Genomic DNA, 27,612 nt, shown 5'->3' on the forward strand with positions numbered 1-27,612 from the left:
TTACTGTTTTCATGATATATTTTCTCAGTTTCCTTTGTTAATTAACATTTCATTAGTGTGTATTAATTGTACCTAGTGTTTCATTGTGATATTTCCATACATGTAAGTGCATAGAATGTGCTTTGCTCATATTCACTTCCTCTCTGTCAATTTACTGATAATTCATACGTGTTTGTATTCATTTCATTACTTATTCATATAGCAGTACAGTTGGAGTTTGTTTTGCCACCTGTCCTTGCATGCTGTCTGTAGTTTATCCACTAGCTTCCTTAGTGCCTTAACCTAAGTTTTAAAGACAGTTTGCTCTGTGATAATTCGATGTGTGGTTCTGATGCATCCTCTGCCGGTTCACATTGTGGTTTTTACTTTTTAATGTGCCTTGAAGTAGTTTCATTATAGCTTAACATGTCATAGCAAATGAAAGGAACTGTTAGAAATAATACACTTAGTAGTATGGTAAGGTATAGGGGTGGGCAAGCTGTTTTACTCTATTAAGGCTACTATAATAGAATGATACAGACTGGTTGCAGTGTGCTCTCTCTCCTCCACTCTATTTTGGATCCAGGATGAGTTGTGTTTTCAGTTTCTTCAGATCTGTATTTGATTTTGGGATGGAGTGACAGTTTCATATGTTTATCAGCTTTGTATCATTATGTCCAATTACTTGATACAATCAACTCAAAAGGGGGAAATATTTATATTGTCCCTTGACTTTGGAGTTTTCTGGGTATCATCACTTGGGCCCATTGGTTTTGAACCTGTACAAGCCCCAAAAGTACATAATAGCAGGCGCTTATCACAGAGGAAGCTGCTGCTTACCCTATAGCTGGGAAGTGAAAGAGAGACAAGAATTGACTGGGTCTCAATATTTGCTCCAGGGCTAGGTGAAGAAAGAAGAGTGCCATGGATGTGAAAAGAACCCCCAAACCATAGCCCACCAGATCAGTCAGTGCCTACTGGGTGGAGAGGTCATTAGAGGGGAGCCCAGCAGATGTTGGCTGTGTTGTCCTGACTTTACCAGGTTATCTTTCAGATTGCACACCTGAGGACAGTGGTCTCGCACACATTAAACCATTGCACTACGGTTTCCAAGGATGGTGCTCACACATATACTGTTACCTTTATCCCACATCTAAACCCTATTCTTCTTAGATATTTTTCTTTGCCATTTACTTTACCTGTCAGCTCACCCTCCTTCTCATGGATTGTTTTCAAATATTTCCTTTTTAATTAATAAATTAATTTTTGTGGGACTGGGGTTGAATTCAGGGTTTTGAGCTTCCAAAGCAGGCAGGCCCTTGCAGAGCAGGTGCTCTATTATTTGAGCCATACCTCTGGTTCATATTGGTGTGGTCATTTTGGTGATGGGATCCTGTGAATTATTTGTGTGGGGCTGGTTTCAAACCATGATCTTCCCGATCTGAGCCTCACACATAGCTAAAATGGCAAGTGTTGCCTGGTTTAACATTTTTTTTGAGACATGCTCCTGATATGTACCCAGGCTGACCTTGCGGTCTGCATTTTACAGCTTTTGCATCCTGAGTGATAGGATTGCAGATGCCTGTCACATTGCCTGGTATCTCATAGACTTATATTGTCTGAACTTTATTCATAAATTATTTATTCCTCAGCACATCCTATTGGAGAGAGTTTTGACGTATTGGCAACTTTATACTTGTATTTGTGACAGAAATTATGAAAATACTGTCCCTTTCATTGAACTTAGTCTGCTTTGAGAAAAATAAGAGTATAGTGTGTTTTAAGTAGTCAAATGAGAACAATGAGAAATATTTAATCAAAGTGAGAAAAGGAAACATGAGATGTAATCATTCAGTAAGGATGACTAGTGCCAGGAACCAGTGGTTTACCCCTGTAATCCTAGCTACTCATGAGGCAGAGATCAGAAGGATCATGTTTGGAAGCCAGCTCAGGCAAGTATTTTGTGGGCCCTACCATCAAAAATACCTAACGAAAAAGGGCTGGGAGAGTGGCTCAAGGGATACGCCCTGAGTTCAAGTCCCAGGACCATGCACACACACACACACAAACAGAAAGGATGAGCAGAGAAGATAATCTTAGGTGGAGTTTGTTTAAATTTGCTGTGCTGGTGATTGGACCCAGGGCCTCTAGTGTTGTAGTCAAGTAGTGTGCCACTAGGCGACATTCATAGTTTTTTTTTTTTCCCCTTGGCATAGCTTGAGTTTCAGTTGTTTTCATAATTTTACACATAATAGATGAATAAAAAGAAGATCCATATTTGAGAGTCTACATTACTTTTGGAATCACAAATTTAGAAACTGGTAGGTTGAAGCTGGTATTTAAATGTAGAGAGCACGTCACCTGGGGAGTTGATAAGAAAATGAGAAAAGTCCAGAGTTACCTTTGTGAACCATGGTGTTAAACACCATGACAATAGAGGATCCAGCGCATGTGTCTGCATTTGGGGAACAGCCAGGACATTGTTGGTCCCAAGGCCAAGTGAACCAAGGATTTCATGTTGAAGAGCTCACTCCTCATTTGGAAGTGGAGTTTGAAGTTAGCATTTCTGTCTTTTCTTACTGGATATCAGTAAAAACAGGAAGAGGAAGAGAAATGTTGAGAAGTCTCCATTTTCTATGAAAGGAGGAGAAAGCTGACAGTCTACTACATGAGATAACATCATTCGGGAGAAGTTGATCATTAAGCATGGGAGTCTGTACCTGTAATGGCGGGAAGAATGCTTGGGCTGTTAAACTCAGAAGGAGCTAGAAAGGCACTTTAAAACGATGGTGGGCTTCCATGGTGGTGGGATATAAAAAACTTGTTTTTAAGAGCCCCACAAATAAACTGAGATTAAGACATTAGTTCACTGTGTTTTTGTGCTTGCTAGGCAGGCATGCTACCACTTGAGTGATGCCTCCAAGACACTAGTTCTCAACCCTGCTGCAAATGGGATCCAGCTAAGGGGGATTAAAAAAAACATGGGAGCCTGCCATAGGTTGTACAGGTGGATAAACAGAAATTGCAGATCCTTATTTCCCACGTGGAGGCATCCAGGCAGGATATGCAGACATTCTGAGGGTGATCATAAAGGTTTATGAAAGGTTAGGGAAAAAGTTACAAGAGGCCATGGAGGGGCAGGTATGAGGTGGAAGCACAGAGAGCGCTCCATGTTTCCAGGTGATTTAAAAACCTGTGTTAACCTATGGGAGAGGAAAAACCTAGTTGGTTTTTGATCACCAAAAATCAATGCATAGGGAAGGCTTTCTGTGGCCTCTGGGCTAAAGTGGTGGTTTAACCTAAGGTGTGAACAATCTGCACATATTTGCAATGGAAAGGAAGGCTCAGAGAGGGAGAAAAATGTTCAACCTGAAATGTAATATTAAGTCAGAAGAGTCCTGGTCTCTCCCTATCTTAGCCTGCTTCTGTACCAGTAGGTGAACAATGCAGGTCCAACCCAAATACTGGCATCTTCACTGTCTTCAATGTAACACAGTCAACAGCAGCTATCATTTACTAAATACTGTATTGATCCTAACAGTTTTATGGAGTTATGAGTACCACTAAAGCCCATTTTATTCATCCTGGCACTGAGGCTCATCTGTACAAAGACTGTAGGACAAGAGTCTGACTCCAGAGGCCAGACTGTTTCTGCAGTCTCTTATTTTAGAGTCCTAAAATAAGATATCCAGTGTTGCTACTTTTCCCTGTGATATTCATAATTATTGAATACCAATGACATTGGCACTGCTCTGGCTGCAATATTGCAGGCCCTGCGAGATCCTCATGAACTTCTTTGCTACTTAAAATTTTCCTTTCCAGTGGCCAGGCTCTGCCCCAGCACCTCGTCTTTCTCCCCCGTATTTTAAAAGATTGTTTGGAGACAGGAATTTACTCAGCTGGGCGGGGTGGCGTGTTTTCCCTCTGTCTTCTAGATGCCATTGCCTCTCCTGGCAGGAGCTCTTTGAGGTCAGAATCTCACATTGTGCATCATGAAATCCTATGCCAGTAATTCCAGGGACCCCCTGGACAGCCGATGGATAAATTGAGGCACAGAAGCGTCCATGAAGATGGGGGTCTTTAGAAATTTTGCCATAGCTGGCCTCCAACCCAAATCCTTAGCTTGGTGTCTGGAATAGCAGGCTTGAGCCAACGTTCAGGCACAATACATTTAAGCTAAAAGTTTTAAACTATTTTTCCCAGAATGTGCTGGATTGTGAGAGCATAATTTAATAAAGAAGCAGGAATGCACACGTCTATCGCGTGCTATGGACCAATCCTAAAGCAGCTCATGCTCCTCTAATTGCAGTAAGACCTTTAGGGAGATGAAGTGTCCCTTGGCCTTGTGGGACCTTCGCAATGGCTTGTGGGAAATGTAGTCTCCCCCATTCCAGTCACCAGCACCAACAGCAGTGGTCTTCCGGATTTCTTCTGCGCAGGCGCTGCCCTGCTCCTTCTAGTTTCCTCCCGGAAGTTTATTCCCGGAAGTTCCAGACCTGCTGTCTGAGGAAGCTGAGGTGGGGCTTTGAATTCGTCCACTGAATCTCAGAAGGGCTGTATTATGGTGAGAGAGAAACCCACCACGGGGACCCTGGCGTGCAGGAGCGGCGACCCTGAGGAGGTTTAGGCAGAACCGCAGGTGGTCGTCCCCGGTCTGTGATACAGATGGCGGACGGAGCCGAGCCGGGCTGGGAGGGAAAGTCGCGGCAGCCATGTGTGTCACTGCTCGGCCGCGCGCCTGCAGTGTGACTGCGGCCAGGAAGGCGCACCTTGGAGCAAAGCCTTTGCTCACTTGGTCCTGTCACATCTTGTGGCGTCCTCGTGGCCAGGCCGCGACAGTGGCACATTGCAGATCGTTGCCTTGCGGGTGCGTGGAGGGTCTCCTTGGAACTGTCCCGGGCACAGTGTTCCCAATTCCAGGTGCATTTGTAATGCACGGGCATCAGCAAAAATGCTGAGTTGCAGCATGCATGTCTCTATGAAAAGAGGAGGAATTACAGTGGGGCTGTGCTTCTGGAGTCCCGTGGGAAGTAATTAGTTCCTCCTATAACCCAAGTCATTTTATTTTTTCTTTTTTTGGCAGTACTGGGATTTGGACCAGGGCATCGCAAGCTTTGCACACGTGAGCTACACCCGCATCCCTTTTTGCTTGTAGTGAATTTTTCAGACTGGGTCTCTTTACCATAACCTTTTGTTTGTTTGTTTCGCGATGGTGGTAGTTGTACTCAGGGCCTTGAAGGAAGCAGCTTTACCACTGGAGGCACACCCCAGTCCTCAAAGAGTGCTTGCTTTTGCCTCGGGAAATCCTCAGACCCTGATCTTCTTCCTACCTCAACTTCCTGTGTAGCTGGAATTGAGGACATGTACCCACACATCCAGTCCCCGTGTGCATTTGTTTTTGAATCGTACACGTTTAAATTTTGTCATTGTCGTGCTTGGGCTCCCGATGTATTTTTAGCGAAGACATAATGTTTGTTTAAAATATGTTTCTCTCTATCTCTCTCTCTGGCTCTCTCCCTCTCCCCCTCCTCTCTCTGTTTCTGTATTAGTGGGGTTTGAATTCAGAGCGTCGTGTTTGCTGGGCAGTCACTCTTGCAACTTTAGGGATCCTGCCAGCCCTTGGTCTGGTTATTTTGGAGATGTGGCCTCAAGAACATTTCCCTGGCTGGTTTCGAACTGCGATTATTATTTATTGCTGAGTCAGTTGATTGTGTTAATCAGTCCTATTTTAATTGTAATTTTTTTTTTTGGTCTGGGAGTGGAGTTTTAATTCAGGGCTTCAAGGTTCCTACTTGAGCCACTCTCCTAACCCTTTTTTTTTTCTGATGGGAATTTTTGAGATAAGGTCTCTGGAATTATTTGCCTAAGGCTGACTGCTAACCGCAGCCCTCCTGTTACCAGAAACATGGTCCTGAAAATTAGCTGGTTCTTAAAAAAATTTTTTTTTCTTTATTCATGTATTCATATGTGCATACTTTGTTTGGGCCATTTCTAACCCCTGCCCACTGCCCTCTCCCTCTCCCCACATCCACCTTTCTTCCAGGCAGAATCTGTTCTGCCCTTTTCTGCAGTTTTGTTGAAGAGGAAACAAAAACAATAATAAGAAAAACAGCGTTTTTGCTTGTTGGATAAGGATAGCTATCCACAGAGATTCCTAGCATTGCTTCCATGCCCAAGTGTATTACAGCCTGTTTTGATTCATCTCTCCCAGACCTCTTCCTTTCTTCCTGGTCACCTTCCCATATTTACCTCTGTCGTTTTAAGGTTACTGCATTAGATCCTCTGCAATGTGGACACCAAACACATTTAAATTTTTGCTTTCCTACCTTTCCCTATTCCTCCTGTATTTGTTCTCGTCTTAGCATTTGTTTTAGATCTGAAGTCCGCAAATGAGGGAGAACATACAATTTTTGTATTTCTGAGCCTGGTAAGTTCACTTAAGGTTATGTTCTCCAGTTCCATCCATTTAACTGCAAATGACAAGTTTCCATTCTTCATGGCTTTGTAAAATTCCATTGTGTATAAATACCACATTTTCTTAATCCATTCGTGAGTTGTGGGGCATCTTGGCTGTTTCCATAAGTTTATTGTGAATATCGATGCAATAAACATGGGTGTGAAAGCAATGCAAGTCAACTCCCTGCATAGCTATCCTTATCTAAACTAGCAAAAATCCTTGGTCCTTCCTATTATTGCTTATGCTCTCTCTGCAACAAAATTAGAGATGAGGGCAAAATAGTTTCTGCCTGGTAGTGAGGGGGTGGGGGTGAGAGGGTGGGCAGGGTGGGGGAAGGGGGAAGAAATGACCCAAACATTGTATGCACATATAAATAAAAGAAAATCTTACCACTTGGAGATTTGGGTAAAGGAAGAAAAAAAAAGAAAACATGGGTGTGCAGGTGCCTGTAGAGTAACCTGCATTGCATTCCTTTGGGTATATGCCTAGGAGTGGGATTGCTGGATCATTTAGTTTTTTAAGAAGCCACCTAAAAAACTAGCTAGCATTTGTTGCCCTTAACGCAGAGAAACTAAAGCAGATACCTTAAAGCAACTGAGGCCAATAGGAAAAGGGGACCAGGAACTAGAGAAAAGGTTAGATCAAAAAGAATTAACCTAGAAGGTAACACCCACACACAGGAAATCAATGTGAGTCAATGCCCTGTACAGCTATCCTTATCTCAACCAGCAAAACCCCTTGTTCCTTCCTATTATTGCTTATACTCTCTCTACAACAAAATTAGAGATAAGGGCAAAATAGTTTCTGCTGGGTATTGAGGGGGGGAGCGGGAGGGGGCGGAGTGGGTGGTAAGGGAGGGGGTGGGGGCAGGGGGGAGAAATGAACCAAGCCTTGTATGCACACATGAATAATAAAAGAAAAATGAAAAAAAAACAAAAAAAAAAAAAATGGAAAAAAAGGCAGGGGGATACTAGTGGGGAGGGAGGGTGAAGGAAGGAGATTAAGGTGGACAGTATATGGGTGATGAAACAGATCTAAGAAACCTTGTATTGCAATTGCTTTGGGTGGGGTGGGGAGGGGACTGAGGGGAGAGATAAGGGGGGAAATGCAAATAATGTACAATATAAGTCTGATTGGAATTGTCACTTTGAATCCCCCATGTATAATGAATGTATCCTAATAAAAAATTTTATAAAAAAAGAAAAAAAAAAAAAAAAAAAAGAAGCCTCCATATTGTTTTCCAGAGTGGTTGTACTAGCTTGCATTCCTACCAACAGTGTATGAGGGTTCCTTTTCCCCACATCCTTGCCAGCGTTTGTTGTTTCTGTTTTTGATGATAGCTACTCTAACAAGGTTGAGGTAGAATCTTAGTTTGGTTTTTATTTGCATTTCCTTTATGGCCAGAGATGGTGAGCATTTTTTCATGTGTTTTCTGGCCATTTGAATTTCTTCTTTTGGGAAAGTTCTGTTAGTTCAGCTGCCCGTTTCTTTATTGGTTCATTGATTTTGGGGGGAGTTTAGCTTTTTGAGTTCCCTGTATATTCTGGTTATCAGTCCTTTGTCTGATGTATAGCCAGCAAATATTTTCTCCCTATCTGTGGGTGTTCTCTTCAGTTTAGAAACCAATTCTTTTGTTGGGCAGAAGCTTTTTAATTTTATGTAGTCACATTTTTCCCAACCTCTCTCTTAGTTGCTGAGCTGCTGGGGTTCTGTTGAGGAAGTCCTTGCCTATACCTATTGTTTCCAGAGTGTTCTCTCTCTTTCCTGTACTAAGTTCAGAGTTTCAGGTGTGATATTAAGTTCCTTGATTCATTTTGAGTTGATGCTAGTACAGGGTGATAAACATGGATCTAGTTTCAGTTTTCTGCAGGTAGATATAACCATTTTCCCAGCAACATTTGTTGAAGAGGCTGTCTTTTCTCCATTGAATATCTTTGCCGCCTTTGTGAACAATAAGGTGGGTATAGTTGTGTGGATTCGTATCTGGGTTCTTTGTTCTGTTTCACTGGTCTTTGTATCTGTTTTTGTACTGCTACTTCCTCTTTTTATTGCTATTGCTTTATAATATAGTTGAAGTCGGGTATTGTGATACCTCCAGCATTGCTCTTTTTGCTGAGTATTGCCTTGGCTATTTGTGGTCTCTTGTGTTTCCAAATGAACTTTAGGGTAGATTTTTCAATCTGTGTGATGTATGTCATTGGGATTTTGATGGGAATTGCATTAAACATGTAGATTGCTTTTGGTAGTATTTTTACTGTGTTGATTCTACCAATCCATGAGCATGGGAGATCTTCCCACCTTCTGTAATCTTCCTCGATCTCTTTCTTCAGTGGTTGGTAGTTCTCCTTGTAGTGATCATTCACATAATATGTTGTTTTTCCTAGGTATTTGTTTTTTTTGAGGCTATTATGAATGGAATTGTTTCCATGTATTCTTTCTCACTTTGTTTGTTGTTGGTGTATAGAAAAGCTAATGAGTTTGTAAGTTGATTTTGTTTCCTACCACCTTGCTGAAGCTGTTTATGCTGTCTATGAATTTTGGGGTAGAGTTTTTTGGTCTTTAAGGTATAGGATCATGTCATCTGCAAATAGGGATATTTTGATAGTTTCTTTATGTATTGGTATCCTTTTATTTCTCCTTGCCTAATTGTTCTGGATAGGCATTCCAGGAGTATGTTGAATAGGAGTGGAGATAGTGGGCACCCTTTTCTCATTACTGATTTTAGGGGAAATGGTTTCAGTTTTTCTTCAGTATGTATGATGTTGGCTATAAGTTTGGCATATATTGTCTTTACAGTGTTGAGGTACATTCCTTCTATTCCTAGTTTTCTTAGAGCTTTTATCATTAAGTTGTGTTGGATCTTGTCAAAGGCTTTTTCTGAATCTATTGGGATGATGAAGTGGTTTTTGTCTTTGCTTCTATTGATGTGGTGTACTACATTTATAGAATTGCACCCCTGTATCCCTGGGATGAACTGACTTGGTTGTGGTGAATGATCTTTCTGATAGGTTGTTGGATTCAGTTTGCCATTTTTTTAATAGAGGATTTTTGCATCAGTGTTCATGAAGGCGAATGGCCTTTAGTTCTCCTTTTTGGACGTGCCTTTGGTTTTGGGATGAGTGTAAAACTGTCTTCCTAGAATTAGTTAGGCAGTGTTCCTTTTCTTTCTATTTCATGGAAAATTTTAAGGAGAGTTGGTGTTCTTCTTTAAAGTTCTTTTTTTTTTTCTTGCTATACCTTTCTTTTTTATTTATTTTATTATTCATATGTGCATACAAGGCTTGGGTCATTTCTTCCCCCTGCCCCCACTCCCTCCCTTACCACCCACTCTGCCCACTCCCTCTCCCCCTCACTCCCTCAATACCCAGCAGAAACTATTTTCCCTTATTTCTAATTTTGTTGTAGAGAGAGTTTCTTTAAAGTTCTGATAGAATTCAACAGAGAATCTGTCAGGTCCTGTACTTTTCTTTTCTCGGAGACTCTTTACTGCTGCTTCAATTTCATTTTGGGTTATAGATCTATTCAGGTGGTTAATATCCTCTTGGTTCAATTTTGGATGTTCGTAAGTATCTAGAAATGTGCCCATTTCTTCAAGAATTTCAAATGTTTTGGAATACATGTTCTCAAAGTACTTTCTGATGATTCCTTGGATTTCTGTGGTGTTTGTTGTCATCTCCCCTTTACACTTCTGATTTTATTGATATGTGATTTTCTCCCCTCATGTTAGTCAGGTTTGCCAGGTTTCTGTCAATCTTGTTTATTTTGTCGGAGAACCAGCTTTTTGTTTTTTTGATTCTTTGTATGGTTTTATTAGGAAAGCATTACACTTTCAACAGATGAAAAGTACATTTTTCTCTAGAGTGAGAGCAAGGGAGGTGGTGGGGGTGGAGAGAGAGAGAGAGAGAGAGAGAGAGAGATAGAGAAGAGAGAGAGAGGTAGAGACATGGAAAGAGAGGGACAGACAGGGAGAAAGAGACAAGAGAGAGAGGAAGAGAGAGAGACAGAGACAGATGGAGAGAGAGAGAGAGATAGAGAGAAAGAGAGAGAAACACACAGAGATTTCCTGTTCCCTATTCAGGAAATGGGAGCATAAACTCAAAATTCTGGGCCCCATTTCATAAGTCTTGTACTGGAGAGCTGGGGAAACACCTGTGGTCAAATATAATTGGTCTGGGTGGCTGAGACATCTGTTAAAACAGGGAGTGGTCAGCCTCCCTTTTCACATCCAGTCCCACCCACATCCCACTCAAGTCACAAGAGACAGTAGGTGTGCTTTAGAATTTTCCTTTGGTTATTCTCCACCCATCTAAAGATCCTTGCAGCTCCTTAACATCTCCCAGGGGTAAGCAGAAGCAGGTAGCTCCTCTGTGTTTCCCTGTTCCTGTAACTTAGCATCTAAAAGGACATGGGAGAGAGCTAGCTGTTCTGGCTCTCGTGGTTCCAATGTCAGAGTCTCTTCCTTAAATATTTATTAAAGTAATATAATTTCCCTGTCCCCTCTTTTGGGTACTGCTTTTGTCTAACTGGTACCTATCACTCCTTATCTCTCCTCAGTAGCTTGGATTCCAGGTGTGAGCCACCAGCGTCTGGCCCAATGATAAATTTTATGTTTAGTCTCTACCAATTAATGGACGTGTGGGTATGTCTTCATTAGGGTCTTTGTTGCCTTTTCTTGGATAAGGAACTATTCTCATATGGAGAGATGTGTGTGTGTGTGTGTATTTCCTGCTAATGTGTAGAGTTTTGAGCAGGAGAATCAGGACCAGACAATGTCTGTTGAGTCATAAGTTTGCTGTTCTCTCAGCTACATCTCCAGAATGTGCTTCTAAGAGAAATAAAAATGAACCAATTTCTGGTGAGTTGTGTATTTATTCTTCACTTTGTTTTACATAGTACTTTATGAGCTTTGTGAAGTCTGTGAATAAAAATGGAATGGTAGAAATGAGTAAAACAGCTTCAGGGTGATGCACATAAATAAGATAGAGTTAGCATGTAGACATAGGCAGGGGTTTTTCTTTTCTGTTTTTTTTTTTTTTTGTAGTACTGGGGTTTGAACTGAGAGCCACACTACCACTTGCTAGGCCGGCGTTCTACCACTTCAACCACTTCACCAACTATAGGCAAGGTTTATGCTGGTAAAATCATCCCTGGTGAGTACAAATTTGTCTTCAGACTTTTTTTGGTGGGGAGTACAGTATTGAGGTTTGAATACCTTGTGCTTTTTAGACATGTGTTCTACCACTTGAGCCATGGCCCCCGCCCTTTTCTCTTTGTTGCTTTTAGGTAGGTTCTCGTGTTTTTAACTAGGGTTTCATAATCCCCCTACCTCCACCTCCTTCATTTCTGGGAATATAGATGTGATGCACCATATCCAGCTTGTTTTTTGAGAAATGTGTTGCTAACTTTTTTGCTCCTGCTAGTTTTGAACCACAATCTTCCTATCTCTGACTCCAGAATATCTAGGGATACAAGTATGTGCCACCATGCCTGGCCCGATCTCTGGTCTTTCTGATGCCATAACAAGGGGAGGGTACATTTGTTATGTGATTTGAGTGCTATCTGATAAGAGAGCATGCTGACTTCTCATGGGACATAAAAACTTCACCAAAGGCTAACACATTACTTGCTTTTACAGATGGTATAGTGAGTTGTTCATGACCAACCTGGAAATACCACTTCATATGTTCTGCAGTGGAAATGGTTATCTGGTGCTAAGGCAATTCTCTCTTAATAAGTTTTTCAGGAGTTGTTAAAGTAATGTGGTCCCAGGCAGCTTTTGGAAGGCCATATTTGATTTGTCGACAAAACCTGGAATATCTTGATGATTGAGTTGCCATAAGTTGTTCAGTGCTCTTTACCTGTCTGTCGTCCCACATGCACATGTACGCACTGTTCAAAATCACAATTCCCTGCAGGCATTCTGACTGTTCATTTGTCCTGTATCACTGTCATTTGCCAGATTTGAAGCTAGTATTTGCGATGTGCTCCTTGACATTCTTTGTTAGTCCCTGTCACAACATTTTTCACCATGTCTTCTGTATTCCTGAATTCTTCTGCTTTTTCTGCTCCTTAACAGAACTCAACCAAGTGCTCCATCCTGGGCCCCAGTCTTCTCAGTAGGTGGTTTACACTTCCTTACATACAGTAGCACAGCTGTCCTGCCAGTGATCCAACCCTGAAAAGTTGTATTTTTTCCAGGACTCCTCCCTTTCTGTCAGGTCTAATCTCATCTGGAGTCAACTTGTGCAACTTTTGTTTATTCTTTTCATTTTGTCCTACTGTTTGAATATAGTGCAGATAGGGATCTGACCATGCTCATGAATAAACATTATAACTGGAGCTGTCATTCCTGGCCAAACCTGAAGAGTGTGTTTGCACAGAACAGTGCCTCTAAAGAGAACACATGGTGACATCCTCAGCAGTGCCCTAGACAAAAGCATTCAGGAGTTAGTGGTACACACTGGAGAAAAGGTGAATGAAAAAATATGCAAAGAATGATAACCAGTAACATAAATTTTCATAATTTCAAACTTGTTTAAATACATTTGTCAGTGACTCTAATTGTACTTTTTCTTAATATACAGTTTCATGTACTTCCAAAGGATCTGTGATGTGTACAAAGTCCTTTAAAGACTGCATTTAATTTCTCTGATATTTTAGCTAACTATTTGTGAATGAATAACAAAAAATGTATGTTTGTTCCAGGTATGGTTATGTTTCTGGAGTATAACTGTAGTTTATAGGTGGTTAAGAATAAAAAGTGATAGCTTCATTAGCTGAACATTTTAAATTGACAGTTGTATTTTGAGACAGAATATAATTGTGAAATGTGCTTTAGTATTCACTTATTTGGATCCTAAAGTTAAATCTAAGTCTCCAAAGTCCATGTTTCAATCTAAGGTACTTGCTGTGGTCTCTAGTGATGTTTAAGGTGTTGCATCTCAAAAACTTACTGATTTAAATGGAACTTCTCTTTACCTGTCACAATTTTGAGGTTCAGGGAACTGGACAGAGCAGTATGGCTTGTGTTGTGTACGTTATGGGTTTCATTGTGTCTCTGGTCTACTTCAGGGAGGTGTGGTCAGCTACAAGATAACACTTGTCCCAACTGGAAGGTCACTAGTGGCACGAAGTTTGTATTCTGGCCACAAATTACTCACATTTCACCAAAGTTCAAAATGTACTTGGCCTCTCTCAGTACATCCAGAGTCTTTTCCTTCCTGTTTTGACACTAGTAGGAAGGTTGATTGAATCAGGTTCTGGTTGTTATGTGCGGCCTAGCAATTAGGTCAGGCTCTTGTCTGGGGTCACAATCAAAGAATTGATCTGAGAGACAAGGAAGTGTGGCAAAGCTTACTTAAAGTTAGAGGTGAAAGTGACACCATCAAGGGAGAAACCTGGGCTAGAGCCATGCAGGTCAAGAGTACAGTTGCCTGGTGTCTTGCTGGCTTTTATGTGGTTGGGTGTTTCTGCAAGTGGCCTTAAGGCAATTAGCAGACAACCAGATGTTGTATAACTGATTTCTGGTTGCACAAGTTCCTTTCCAGAAATTGTTCTGTTATAATTGTATGCATGAGATGTCAGCAATATTCATGAAGCATTTAGTAGGGAAAAACACCTAAAAGTTTACTATAGGTGACAGTGGCTGTCATCTCTCGTCACAGTGGCTTGTCACCTCTCTTGTAGCTGGGATCACAGGTGCTACCACCACACCCAGCTTATTAATTGGGATGTAGTGTGTCTGTTGCCTGGGCTGAGATCAAAGCTCAATGCTCTACAGCTCTGCCTCTTGAGTAGCTATAATTACAGGTATAAACTACCACATCCTGACAGACTCTTGATTTGGTTTTGTTACCCACATGTACACAGTGATTCAGGGATTTGTTTTGGTTTCTTTTGTTATGATTATCTTCAGTAATATTTTCTTTGGGTATCCTTTTGTGTCCAGTACATACCCTGTTCAGGGATCTAATGCCATGTCTCTTCCTGATGCATCCTCTGCCCCTTCAAATTGTGGTGTTTGCTGTTTTACTATGCCTTGAAGTATTTTCTTAATTGCCTGACATGTCATGCCACATAAAAAAAACTGTTGGAAATAATAATTTGGTAATACGGTAAGATATAGGGGAGGATAAGCTGTGTTTTTCTATGATGGCTACTATCAGCTGCAGTGTCCTCTGTCTCCTGTACTCTGGTTTGGATCCAGGAAGAAGTGTTGTTTTTGATTTCTTCAGCTGTGAATTGGATATTGGGATGGAGCGATAGCTTCCCGTGTCTATCTACTTTCTATCATTGTGTCAAAATACCTGAGACAATCAACTTAAAAGGTGGAAAGATTTATGTTGTCTGTTGCCATGGAGTGTGTCATCACTTGGCCTCACTGCCTTTAGGCCTGTGCAAGGCTCAAAAGTCCATCATGGCAGGAGCTCATGGCAGAGGAAGCTGCTTACCTCATACCCAGGATGTGAAAGAGATACAAGAATTGGCTAGGTCTCAATATCTGCTCCAGGGCAGACCTGCATGACCTCTTAAAGATTCTACCATCTGCTTGTCTCTCTATGGGCTGAGTCCTAGCCTTACACATCTGGTCCTGTAGGGTATTTCATATCCTAATGAAAGCCCAACTGATAACAAGATCGTATTTGTATTTTCATTTATTTATATATTTTTGAGCTCATACTGACCTTATTGTCCCTCTGTTGCTTAGACTGGGCTTGAACACTGGATCCTCCATTCTCCACCTAGTGAGTACTTGGGTTCAAGGTGTATACCACCATGCCTGGCCCAGTGTGGTATTTGAAAAACAACATTCTCAATGTCAATGTTAACCATTGAAACAATTTGTTGTCATAGAATGTGAATAGATTTAATTATATTAGTGAAGTTCCTTTTTCCATTTTTGATTCTGAGATAGGGTCTCACTGTGTAGCCCAGGCTGGCCTCAAACTCATGATCCTCCTGACTCAGCTCCCTGAGTCTTGGGATTACAGCCATGCACCACATAAAAGCATTAGATTTCTTAACCTTGAGCTTTTAAAATTCTTTTGTGACAAACTCTGAATATTCTTTCTTTGTAGTGTATTTCTTGTCCCCTATCAGGAAATACTAGTTTCCTGATATTCTTTTCTTCTTACTTTCCTTCTTAGAACTCAATCCAGTTTATTCAGTCTGGTAACTTTAGGCAGGACTAAAATTCTGTTCATTAACAAGTTTTCTTGCCTTCAGCTTACATCTCTCTTCTGAACTCTGGAATCATGTATGTAATTGGCAGTTGGCCATCCCATACATGTGGCCTCTGATATTCCAAATGTGATACATTCAAGTCTGTGTCATTTCTGCTATTGTATTACCAGTATTTATTCATTTTTGGCAGTGATGGGGATTGAACTCAGGGCCATGTACTTGCTAAGCAGGTGCTCTACTATTTGAGCCACTCTGCCAGCCCCATTTTTTAATGTTGGTTTTTTATTTTCTTTGAAAGGTCTTTTGTTCTTGTTTTCTTATGTATGTGTGTGTGTGTGTGTGTGTGTGTGTGTGTGTGTGTGTATGTGTGTGTGTTGGGTATTTTCGAAATAGGGTATCATGAACTATTTACCCTGGCTGCCTTTGAACCAGGACCGTACTTATCTCTGCATGCAACATAAGTAGGATTATATGGGTGAACCAGAGGCACCCAGCCTGCTGTTGTATTCTTTCATTTTCCAAAGTTCACGTAACAGTGCCAGTATGTAAGAGGCAGCAATCATGCATTTTATCTAGAAATAAAATGTTTTTATTTTTATTCAGCAAATTCTTAACCAAATTCTGTTCCTGCCCTTTTCTTTTTTCACCTTTTTAAGATTAATTCTCTGTTTTGCAGTCCTACTTCTTTGTGACCTGATGTTCCACTCTGTTTTTACTCTTTAACTCTCCCTTAGACCTTTCCAATTCTCCTCCCAGGGATAACTGTTGGAATGTAGATCTGCTCAGTTTGCTCACCTGACATCACGTTTTACATCTGTTGTTTGGGAAATGGCAGAGATGCCTGGAGTGAATACTAGCATCTTTTGGAGTTAGGAAAGAAATGTTATGATGCCTTTGTACGTACTTTACCTTAGAAGTCTTTGGAAAACAACAAGCATATTAAATGTCTTGTTAGAGATTGTTTTGGTATATGGAGTACATAATCAGTGCCTTCATATTGTGTTTATCTCTCATCATGGTCCAGTTCATTCAGCTCAACACAGTACTCTATGGAGTTCCATTAATGTGGTGAGTGTTGTTTGTGTGGTTGTGAGTGGACTTCTGCTGTTGTCTTGCAGCCATGAGAACATGTTTTTAGCAATGGAAAGGCTTTTATGATTCTCAGTGAAGTGCATATTCGTCATGCAAAATAGAATTGTATGTTCTCCTTCCTTGCTTCATTTACACCTAAGCTGTAAATGAATTCATCTATCAGATGGAGGGTTTTTATTTATATTTAATATCTTCAAATCAGATCATAAGGCACTTCAATTTTATTCATATTTTTTTAAAATAGAGTTGATTACCTATGTAGCCCAGATTGTCCTTGAATTCCTATTACTCCTGTCTTATTCTCTTCATTGCTGGGATTACAGCCATGTATCACCAGGCCTATTTTTACTCATACTTGAATATCTACCAAAATGAGTGTTTTTAGATGCATCACTAAACTTTGCTATAGTACTTTTAGTATTTAGGAAATGATTACAATGGCAGTACATTTCTGTGACTTTCCTTTATCCTATGGAGTACGAAAGAGACTGCATTGTTTACAAAATGTATATGACAATCCCTCCTCCACTCCCTCCCCCACATACAAAAACCAGAACTTTCATATTCTAGGGCTGGTGAATTGAGAACAAAGATGGCATTCCAAGAGTTGGTGTCATTTGAGGATGTGGCTTTGGACTTTACCTGGGAGGAGTGGCGGGACCTGGACGATGCTCAGAGGACCCTGTACAGGGAGGTGATGCTGGAGACCTACAGCAGCCTGGTGTCCCTGGGTGAGTGAAACTGCCCTGTATTACTTAGGAGCAAATGTGGTCTTCTTAGTAAATACATGAGAACTCTTTAGATGCACAGTTCGATCCCATGAAGAATTCAGTTATTCACCCTCTCTCATGAAAAGTGTAGAGCTCCCCTTCATTGCACAGTTCCAAAGCTGGGGATAGTCTTGCTTCAAAAACGTGATTAATCATGGAGGGCATGCCAACCACCGAAGAATGGATTAAGAAAATGTGGTATCTATACACAATGGAATTTTATGCAGCCATGAAGAAGAATGAAATGTTATCATTCGCTGGTAAATGGATAGAATTGGAGAACATCATTCTGAGTGAGGTTAGCCTGGCCCAAAAGACCAAAAATCCTATGTTCTCCCTCATATGGACATTATATCAAGGGCAAACACAACAATGGGATTGGACTTTGAGCACATGATAAAAGCGAGAGCACACAAGGGAGGGGTGAGGATAGGTAAGACACCTAAAAAACTAGCTAGCATTTGTTGCCCTTAATGCACGGAAACTAAAGCAGATACCTTAAAAGCAACTGAGGCCAATAGGAAAAGGGGACCTGGAACTAGAGAAAAGGTGAGATCAAAAAGAATTAACCTAGAAGGTAACACACACGCACAGGAAATTAATGTGCGTCAATTCCCTGTATAGCTATCCTTATCTCAACCAGCAAAAACCCTTGTTCCTTGCTATTATGGCTTATACTCTCTCTACAACAAAATTAGAAATAAGGGCAAAATAGTTTCTGCTGGGTATTGAGGGGGTGGGGGGAGAGGGAGGGGACAGAGTGGGTGGAAAGGGATTGTGTGGGGGCAGGTGTGAGAAATGACCCAAGCCTTGTATGCACATATGAATAATAAAATAAAAAAAATAATGGAGGGCATGAATCAATTCATGACATAATGCATATATACATATAAATGTGTATGTATATATGTTATATGGAAATGTCACAATGAAACTCCCTGTATAACCGTTTTGTTTATAACCATAAACAAAAATGTCTTTTTTTAAGAAAATGAAGGTCAAGAAGATAGAACAAGTCCAGGTGTTGGTATGGCATTAGGAACGGGTGAAAGTCTCAGAGGTATTATGTATTCGCATATGAAAATGGATCAATGACAACTATTGAAAGTTTTTTGACAATGGGCGGAGGGAGGTAAAGGATAATCATGGAGGTGGTGAATCTAACTAAGATATATTATAAGGACTTTGTAAATGTCACTGTGTATCCCTGATACAACTATAATATGCTAATATATCATTTAAAGAATAATGAGAAAGAAATTAAACAAAATTTTAAACGTGGCTCCTCAGTGAGACTCATCCTTCTTCAAGTGTTTGGTAAGCAATGTGGCTAGCAGCTCTGTTGATGGCAGCACAGACAGAACATGTCCATCCTTGCAGAAGAGGATGGTGGGGTAAAAATTCTCACTTATTCATTTGTCAATATCCTTCCCTTTGTTTGGATGTACAGGGCAATGCATCACCAAACCTGAGCTGATCTTCAAGCTGGAGCAAGGAGCAGAGCCATGGATGAGTAAAGAACCTCCAAACCTAAGCCTACCAGGTCAGTCACTGCATACTGGCTGGGGAGGCCATGACAGTGGAGCCAAGCAAATGTTGCCTGTGTTGTGCTGATTTCATCAACTATCTTCCCGATTGCAGACCTGAGGACATTAGTCTTCTACCCATCAAACCTCTGCATTCATCAGATTGCAAGGAGGGCTCTCACACATATATTGTTACCTTTTATCCCAAATCTAAATCCTAATCTTATGTCTTTTTCTTTGCTTTTTATATTCTCAGTATTCTCAATTGTCCCATCATCCATCCTGATGGATTTTTTAAATTACTTAAAATTTTTTTTTGTGGGGCTGGGGCTTGAATTCATGGCTTTGAGCTTCCAAAGCAGGTGTTGTACAACTTGAGCCACACCTCCAGCCCATGTTGCTGTCATTATATTGGAGGTGGGGTCCTGTGAACTATTTTTGTGGGACTGCCTTTGATCCAGTGTCTTCCCAATCTCAAAATCTGCTTTGCTAGAATTATTTGTGTTTACCTCTGGCACGTTTTTGAAAACATTTTTTTTGACAGACTCCTGGTATGTACCCTGGGTGGTCTCGTCTTGATCTTCATTCTTCTCCCTCCCCAGTGAATGTATCTGTCCCCCTGCCTAGCTTCTCATGGATTTATATTGTCTGACATTTATTCACAAGTTATTTATGCTTCAGCAAATCGATTAGAGCTGATTTTGAAATCCTGGGAATTTTATAGTTGTACAAATGACAGAAAGTAACAGAATAATGTCTCTTCCATAGAATTTACAGTTTGCTGAGAGAAAAATTAATGTATTTGAAATAGTCAAATAAGGATCATGAGGAATATTTAAAGTGAGAAAAAGAAACATGAGATGTGATCATATGGGAAGGTTGGTTAGAGAAGATTGTCTTATGTGATGTTTGTTTAAATTTTCTGTGCTGGGGAATGAACTCAGTACCACTCGTGTGCTGGTCAAGTAGTGTTCCAGTGTACGACATTCATAGCGGGATTATTTTTTACCTTGGGAGAGCTTAAGTTTCACGTTTTGTTTTCAAAATTTTACACATAATAGGTGAAAATGACAATCTCAGTCAAGGTCTACTTGACTCCTGAAAGCACAGTTTTGGAAATTACTCATTTACTATTATTTATTTCAACTTGCAGACCAGTTTACCCATGGAGTTAGTAATAAATGAGAACAATCCAGACTTAACATAGTGAAGCATAGTGGCAGTTAGTTGTACCTCAATTCTATTCTGCAAGTAGCTCATCCTGAAAATGTTTGAACCCTCTAAAGTAGAATAATTCAAAGAAGAGCAGCATGAGACCCCAACATTGTCAGAACAGTAGAGGAAATGAATGGGGAAAAGAAATGGCAGGGGAGAAGCCATCCATGGAGAATCATGACTAGGCTGCTGATGAATATTTTATTCAAATACTATGGCATGGAATAAAAATTAAACAAGAAAGGAAAAACAGTTCAACATATGAAAATCTGTCAGTGTGATGTTACATTAATCCAGTAGGAAGAAAACGATTTACTTGCTAGCCAACACCTGTTGTGATTTTTATGAAATCTTACACCAGTAGGAGTAGAATCTTCTATGCACATTTCATAGAAATGCTTAGATGTTTTTCATGTATGTGGCTATTTTCTTCTTTTCTCATTTTAGTTGTCCAAAGTGTGGATGTCATAATTGAGACCAGTGTGGAACGTCAAGATAGACATTTGTGGCAAAGTGGAATCACTATGAACAACACACCAACTATGGAGAGGGTTATGTTAGGAGAGGCCTTTCCTTTGAGTTCACACCATATTTCAAATTTGATTGTACAGCTCGCAGGTTCTTTGGGAGTGACGCCTGAGGAGTTGAATGTATGTGAGAACACGCATCTCAATAGTAGGACGGAGGGGATGCATACAGGTAAGAAACCGTGTCAGTGTAATCAGTGCAGAAAGTTCTTAGTCCAGAAATCACAGCTCACCAAGCATGAGATAACTGACACTGGAGAGCAGCCCTGTCAGTGTAATCAGTGTGGAAAATCCTTTGTCTGGAAGTATGGACTCACCCAGCATGAGATGATTCCCACTGGGCAGGAGCCCTATCAGTATATTAGGTGTGGAACATCCTTTCATGAGAAGTCAACCCTCACTATACATGAGATAATGCACACTGGGGAGAAGCCCTATCAGTGTAGTCAGTGTGAAAAATCCTTTGGCGTGGAGTCACTTCTCACCCAGCATGAAAGCATTTACACTGGTGAGAAGCCCTATCAGTGTAATCAATGTGGAGAAACCTTTGGTGAGAACTCAGAACTCACCAAGCACAAGAGAATTCACACTGGAGAGAAGCCCTATCAGTGTAATCAATGTGGAAAATCATTTGGCTTGAAGTCACACCTCAGCAGGCATGAGAGAATTCACACTGAGGAGAAGCCCTATCAGTGTAATCAGTGTGGAAAATCCTTTGGCTTGAAGTCATACCTCAGCATGCATCAGAGAATTCACACTGGGGAGAAGCCCTATCAGTGTAATCAGTGTGGAAAATCCTTTGGCTTGAAGTCACATCTCACCAATCATGAAATAGTTCACAGTAGGGAGAAACCCTATCAGTGTAATCAGTGTGGAAAATCGTATGGTCGTAAGGCACACCTCACCTGTCATGAGATCATTCACACTGGGGAGAAGCCATATCATTGTAATCAATGTGGAAAATCCTTTGGCTTGAAGTCATACCTTGCCAAGCATGAGACAGTTCACACTGGGAATAAGCCCTATCATTGTAATCAGTGTGGAAAATCCTTTGTCTGGAAGTCAAGACTCACCGAGCATGAAAGAATTCATTCTGGGGAGAAGCCCTATCAGTGTAGTCAGTGTTGTAAAACCTTTGTGTGGAAGTCACAACTCATCAAGCACGTTAGAATTCACAATGTGGAGAAGTCCTATCAGTGTAGTCAGTGTGGAAAATCCTTTGCCTTGGAGTCATACCTCAACCAGCATAAAAAAATTCACTCTGAGGAGAAGACTTACCAGTGTAACCACTGTGGAAAATCCTTTACCTGGAATTCAGACCTCACCATGCATGAGAGAATTCACACTGGAGAGAAGCCCTATCAGTGTAGTGAGTGTTGTAAAACCTTGACTGGAAGTCACAACTCACCAAGCATGAGAGAATTCACACTGGGGAGGAGCCCTATCAGTGTAATCAACGTGGAAAATGTTTTGTCTTGAAGCTATGCCTCACCCAGCATAAAAAAATTCACTCTGAGCAGAAACCTTATGAGTGTAATCAGTGTGGAAAATCCTTTGTCTGGAATTCAGATATCACCATGCATGAGAATTCACCCTGGGGAGAAGCCCTTTCAGTGTAGTGAGTGTTGTAAAACCTTTGGCTGGAAGTCCCAACTCACCAAGCCTGAGAGAATTAACACTGGGTAGATGTCCTATCAGCGTAGTTAGGGTGGAAAAACCTTTGGCCAGAAGTCACTCCTCTGCAAGCGTGAGACCACTCACAAGAAACTAGCCTTTGAAGGTTGAATTACTTTCTCAGAAATAAAACCTCAGGATACATCAGAGAATTTACCCGGTATGAAAATCCTCTATGGCCGAGACTAGCTATGTGTCCTCCAGAACCCATTTGTGTTTCTCTGCGTCCACTTCTGCTGGCCAACCGTTCACAGCTCTGTGTGTAGATTCAAACACAATGATGAACATTACATCCCAGCCTGAAATGTAACGATGACCTTGCTGTCATCCCCAACTTGTGTTGGAAGCATATGTGCCCTCAGTCACTGTGATTTAAGATAGAAATGAAGAGAACAGATGGCTCAGCTTCCTCCATTTGTTACATGTGAGAAATAAATACCTACTCTGTTCAGCCATTTTATGTGTGGTCTGTGCTTTTCAACACCCACAGCCACTTTTGCTTACTCACTTTATGAATTTGAGAGGTGTTCGTGAGAGAGTTGTCCAGTTCATGTGTATCAAAAAGTTCATTCAGCAGAGCAACCGATGTTGTCATCTTTCATCTCCAAATGAAGTTTTGGGGAATGAAATAAATGTGGGAGTCCATAAGAAGTGGCTGAAGCCTATAATACAAGTTATTTGAGATGTTTAGATTGGAGGATTGTGGTTCGATGCCACACTGAGTAAAGATTTCACAAGACTCCATCTCAACTATTTAGCCAGGTGTCACCACAGCTGTACTCAGCTGTAACCTTAGCTCTGTGATTGGTGTAAGTAGGATTGTGTTCCAGGCCACTGTAGACAAAAACTGAGACCCTATGTGAAAAATAACTGAAAAACAAAGACTTGGAGCCAGGTGCCAGTGGCTCATGCATGTAGTCCTAGCTACTCGGGAGAAAGAAATCAGATTGACTGTGGTTTGAAGCCTGCCCAGGTACATAGTTTGTGATACCGTATCTCAAAAAACCCTTCATAAAAAAAGGATGGAGGAGTGGTTGAAGGTGAAGGCCCTGAGTGCAGGCCCCAGTAGCTTAGCACACACACACACAAACACACACACACACACACACACACACACACACACACACACACACACACACACACTTGGGATATGACTCAAGTGGCAAGTCCATGCCTAGCAAGCTTGAGGTCCTACTTTAAACCCCAGTATCGCTTTGTCATGACCCATTCTTGTGTGAACTCACTGTAAAAGAGCAATGTCTCCTTTTGGGCTTCTGTGTTCTATGCCCTAAGTGCCTCCAGTAGGCCATACCTTTTAAAAGTTCACCACCACATTGTGAAAGTAGGGGCGTGCAGCTCAGGAGCCTTTGTGGGGAAGTAGTATACTGAAACAATGGCTGTTAAGACTTTTCTCATCAAATGTTACTCTGCCTTCATATCTTGTTAAATATATTAAGTAGAAACTATTGTGTACTTTTTTCTGCTACTTTATATGAATTTATATTGCCATTGTTACACTTTTATTCTTTTTGATACAGGTCTGAGGCCCAGGTTGGCCCCCAACCTACTCCTTCCTCAGCTTCCCAAATCCTGGAATTATAGCATGTGCCACTGCACCTGGATTCAAATTTTTAAGAAGATAATTTTCCCTTAAGTTCTGCAGCTAACGTAGTGTCAGCCAGTGTGTCCAAAAGAAACATTATTTTCAGTCGAACTAGTCAGGCCTACAATTGTTAACTGCTTAAGCTTGAATCAGCTTGCACAGCTGTGATCAGTGGGTACTGGTTTCATTCTGTTCAGTGAGCAGCAATGTCTAGAAGTGAATTTCCTCTTTGGTTCTAATTCCCCATCCTCTATGGGATAGCAATAGAGTTTTGTGTGTGTGTGTGTGTGTGTGTGTGTGTGTGCACGCTGATTGTTGTGCATCTGAGCAGACTCTGTATTTTCAGTGATGGGGCAGTGGACACAAGCCCACTAACAGAGGCCACACACTAAATCCTGACTCCACCACCTATCCTGTGACTTCCCTCCTCCCCTTCTCTAGGCTTCTGTTTCTTCATGTTGAAGATGTAATAATGGAATCTGCATCAAAGTGTCAGTGTGAGGAGTACATTATGGCAGTTCTTCCAAGTTTCCTGGCAGTTGACTAATAGCATAGAGTCTATAGCCATGATGGTGTCAGTAAATATCAGCTTATATAAAATTACTCTATTAAATTGGTCGGATCCTGTAACAGATTTGTTGGATTTAACAACAGCCATCTTCAGATTTTTTCACGAAGTCTTTTGTTGTAGTATTGGGATTTGAACTGTTGGCCTCATGCTTACTAGTCAGATGCTCTTCCACACGAGCAATTCCCCCAGCTCTCTGTTTGGTTTAGTTATTTTTTAGGGAGGGTCTTGAGTTTTTGCTCAGGGTCAGCCTCCTTCTACAATTTATTACATGCCACCTCTCATGTAGCTGGGATCACAGGTGCAGGCAGCACACTAGGCTTATTTTATTTGAGATGGAATCTCTCTTCCCTGGGCTGGTCTCAAACATCAGGTCTAATCTCTGCCTCCCAAGTAGCTGGAAATGATTACAGTTCTGAAACACCATGCCTGGTCCTGATAAATTCTCAATTTGTTTTGTAACCCACTTCTACACAGGAATTCAGACATTAATTTTGGTGTCTCTTTTTATGATTAACTTGAGTAATATTTTTCTCTTGGAATCCTTTTGTGCTCAGAATATAGTCCATCTCTGTTTGGGGATATAAAGAGATGTTGGGGCATGTCTGGGAATTTTCTCAAAATGGAAAACCACAGCTTTTGCAAAAATGGTTCTCCTCTGGTAAGACAGTGTTTGTTGATGTTCTTGTGGATGGGCATTTTGGCCTCAGATGTCCGGCCTGAGAGCATGTAGTCAGAGAGCTAGTTGTACAGTCAACATGAATGGTGGTGTGAAGGCAACTGAAATAGCCAACCCTGGAGTTGTGTGTTTTGAGACATTTAAATGGGTATTGGGTTTCTCCTGTAGCATAAGAAACAGCCAGCAAAATAGCTGAAAATGGTAGGGATTTCCTATCTGTGTCTGTGAGTCAGAGACTAAAGATGGGTTGGTCAGGTCCTCTGCTGTAGATCTCAGAAGTGTGCAATCAAGGTGTCAGTGGGCTGCTTTCCCACTGGAGACTAACCAAGGACCATTACTTCCAACCTCATGCAGGTTTTGGCAGAAATTGTTTTCTCAAGAAGGAGGACAGAGTCCAAGGCCTGATTTCTTACTGGTTGTGTCTGGAGGCTGTCCACAGTTCCTTCTCTGTAGGCAGAGCACATGGATGGCTTGCTTCCTCGTGACCATGAAGCACGTTTTACTGCAATGTGCTAGGATCAGCTTGGACTTCATGTGATTGTGTCAGTCACATTGCTGCACCTTTGTCTTATTGTTTGTGAGAGCCGTATATGAAGTCCCTTCCATGCTGTGGAACAGAGCATTTATTTGAGGACATGATTCACTAGAGTTCACATTAGGGCATGTGGAGAATAGTTCCTGTCTACAACAGTGAATTTGTGGGTTTCTGTTTCTTAAAATCTTCATGTCTGGTTTATTTTGTGACATTTATTCCCTTTGGAAATATTGCATATTGTACTTCCAGGGCTGAAATGCCACTTGGCAGAACATATTTAATGATTGCTATTGTTTTATCAGAATCACTCCAAGCACCAGATAGTCCTTCCTTTGATTGAAAGAAATGTGTTTGTATGTTTTTTCTGTACTAACACTTTTGTGGTTGGTGATGGTGCTGGGGTTTAATCTCAAGATCTCATGCTTGCCAAGCAGGTGCTCCACCACTTGAGCCAACCTCCAACCCCAAATTGTTTGTACATTGATATACTTTATATTCAGAAAACATTCTTTTTGGAACATAGATATCAAGTCTCAAACTGTTTCAAGTGGATATCATTGAATTAAAAATATCTAAAAATAAATAAATAATAGAGATTTATCAGCCTGAGCAGTGGTGGCTCACACCTCACCCTACTTAGGAGGACTGAGAGTGAAAGCACTCCCAGGGAAATAGATTGCAAGTCCCTATCTTGAAAAAAACCCATCACTTAAACAGGCCGTCTGGGGTGTCTCAAGTTGTAGGCCCTCAATTCATACCCCATTGCCCCTCCCCAGGTTGGAAAGATAAAGAACATTCATCTTGGAACATAGATATCATGTGTTAAACTGTTTCAAGTCTGTCTTTGATATTGAAATGTCCTTATGAGAGAGAAACAGATATTTACCAAGCTGGGCACCTGTGGCTCATGCCTCAAATCCTAGCTACTCAGGAGGCAGAGATCAAGAGGCTTGAGATTCAGAAGCAGTCTGGGAAAATGGTTCATGAGTCCCTTTCTTGAAAAAGCCCATAACCAAAAAGGTGCTGGTGTAGTGTCTCAAAGTGTAGGCCCCGAGTTCACACTCCCATGCTGTGAAGAAAAATAAAGTCCACTTATAGCTCTGTGTGGGGTTCCTTGACAAAATTTAGTGTTAGCTGAGTATAGCTTTTTTCCAATCTTTATTCCCTATAATACTCCTTAGTATCTAATTTACTCCTTATCTGGTCCTATTTGCTGCTCAGGTTGCCCAAATAACATATCACAGTTCTGTTATATGCCAAGATTTTGAGTGTTGAAACTTAATCATCTTTGTGTGTTGTTATGATGATAGAAACTTAGGCCAACTAAGGTTCTTAGAGGTGGGACCTTCTGAAAGGAATTTGGGATTAGATGAAGTCATTGAGAAATAGATCCCATAATTGAATCCTGATAGATTTATAGGGAAGAAAGAAACCAGAACACACACACACACACACACACACACACACGCTCTCTGACTCTTGTGACATGTTGCCCTGCCTCAGAGTTACAGAAGGAGGCCACTGACACATGTTCCTCTCAGTCTTGCAGCAACAGAACCAGTATAAACTCTCCTTTATAGTTTATGAGGTCTGTGGCAGTGTGTGTGTGATGAACAACTGAAAGCCCAGTAGCACACACCTTGACAATTTAAACTGTGGGGATGGATCGAGCCCAGGGCCTCTCATGTGCCAGGTAAGTTTTTCAACACTGAGCTACATATCTCCAATGAAAATAAGATGTGTATTTTCTCACAGGTGAGATGCCAAAAGTGCATAATTCCCTTTCTTACTTATAATTGGATTT

At 41.1% G+C, this 27,612-nt stretch overlaps 1 protein-coding gene across 6 annotated transcripts; it reads left to right on the forward strand.

Moving 5' to 3' along the window:
- Positions 1–4,434: 4,434 nt before the first annotated feature.
- LOC109689120 (uncharacterized) lies at positions 4,435–22,878 on the forward strand. 6 transcript variants are annotated; one of them, XM_074065473.1, is made up of 7 exons: positions 4,444–4,543; positions 5,063–5,101; positions 11,478–11,586; positions 12,729–12,907; positions 17,282–17,442; positions 18,932–19,024; positions 20,670–22,878. In XM_074065473.1, the coding sequence occupies exons 5-7, from the start codon at positions 17,304–17,306 to the stop codon at positions 22,226–22,228; spliced, it is 1,791 nt and encodes a 596-aa protein (XP_073921574.1). In that variant the 5' UTR covers positions 4,444–4,543; positions 5,063–5,101; positions 11,478–11,586; positions 12,729–12,907; positions 17,282–17,303; the 3' UTR covers positions 22,229–22,878. The 6 variants fall into 6 exon arrangements, with proteins under 6 accessions (XP_073921573.1, XP_073921574.1, XP_073921572.1 ...); XM_074065471.1 differs by lacking the exon at positions 12,729–12,907; XM_074065469.1 differs by lacking the exons at positions 11,478–11,586; positions 12,729–12,907.
- Positions 22,879–27,612: the final 4,734 nt, after the last annotated feature.

This window comes from Castor canadensis, chromosome 2 (genome assembly GCF_047511655.1).
Source record: "Castor canadensis chromosome 2, mCasCan1.hap1v2, whole genome shotgun sequence".
Taxonomy (NCBI): Eukaryota; Metazoa; Chordata; class Mammalia; order Rodentia; family Castoridae; genus Castor; species Castor canadensis.

What these genes read in the sequence shown, in the direction of transcription:
- LOC109689120 (XM_074065472.1), top strand. Translation starts at nt 17,304, where the DNA reads ATGGCATTCCAAGAGTTGGTGTCATTTGAGGATGTGGCTTTGGACTTT. An exon ending in CAGCAGCCTGGTGTCCCTGG is followed by an intron (nt 17,443 to 18,931) that starts GTGAGTGAAACT and finishes TTGGATGTACAG; the next exon opens with GGCAATGCATCACCAAACCT. An exon ending in TCCAAACCTAAGCCTACCAG is followed by an intron (nt 19,025 to 20,669) that starts GTCAGTCACTGC and finishes TTCTCATTTTAG; the next exon opens with TTGTCCAAAGTGTGGATGTC.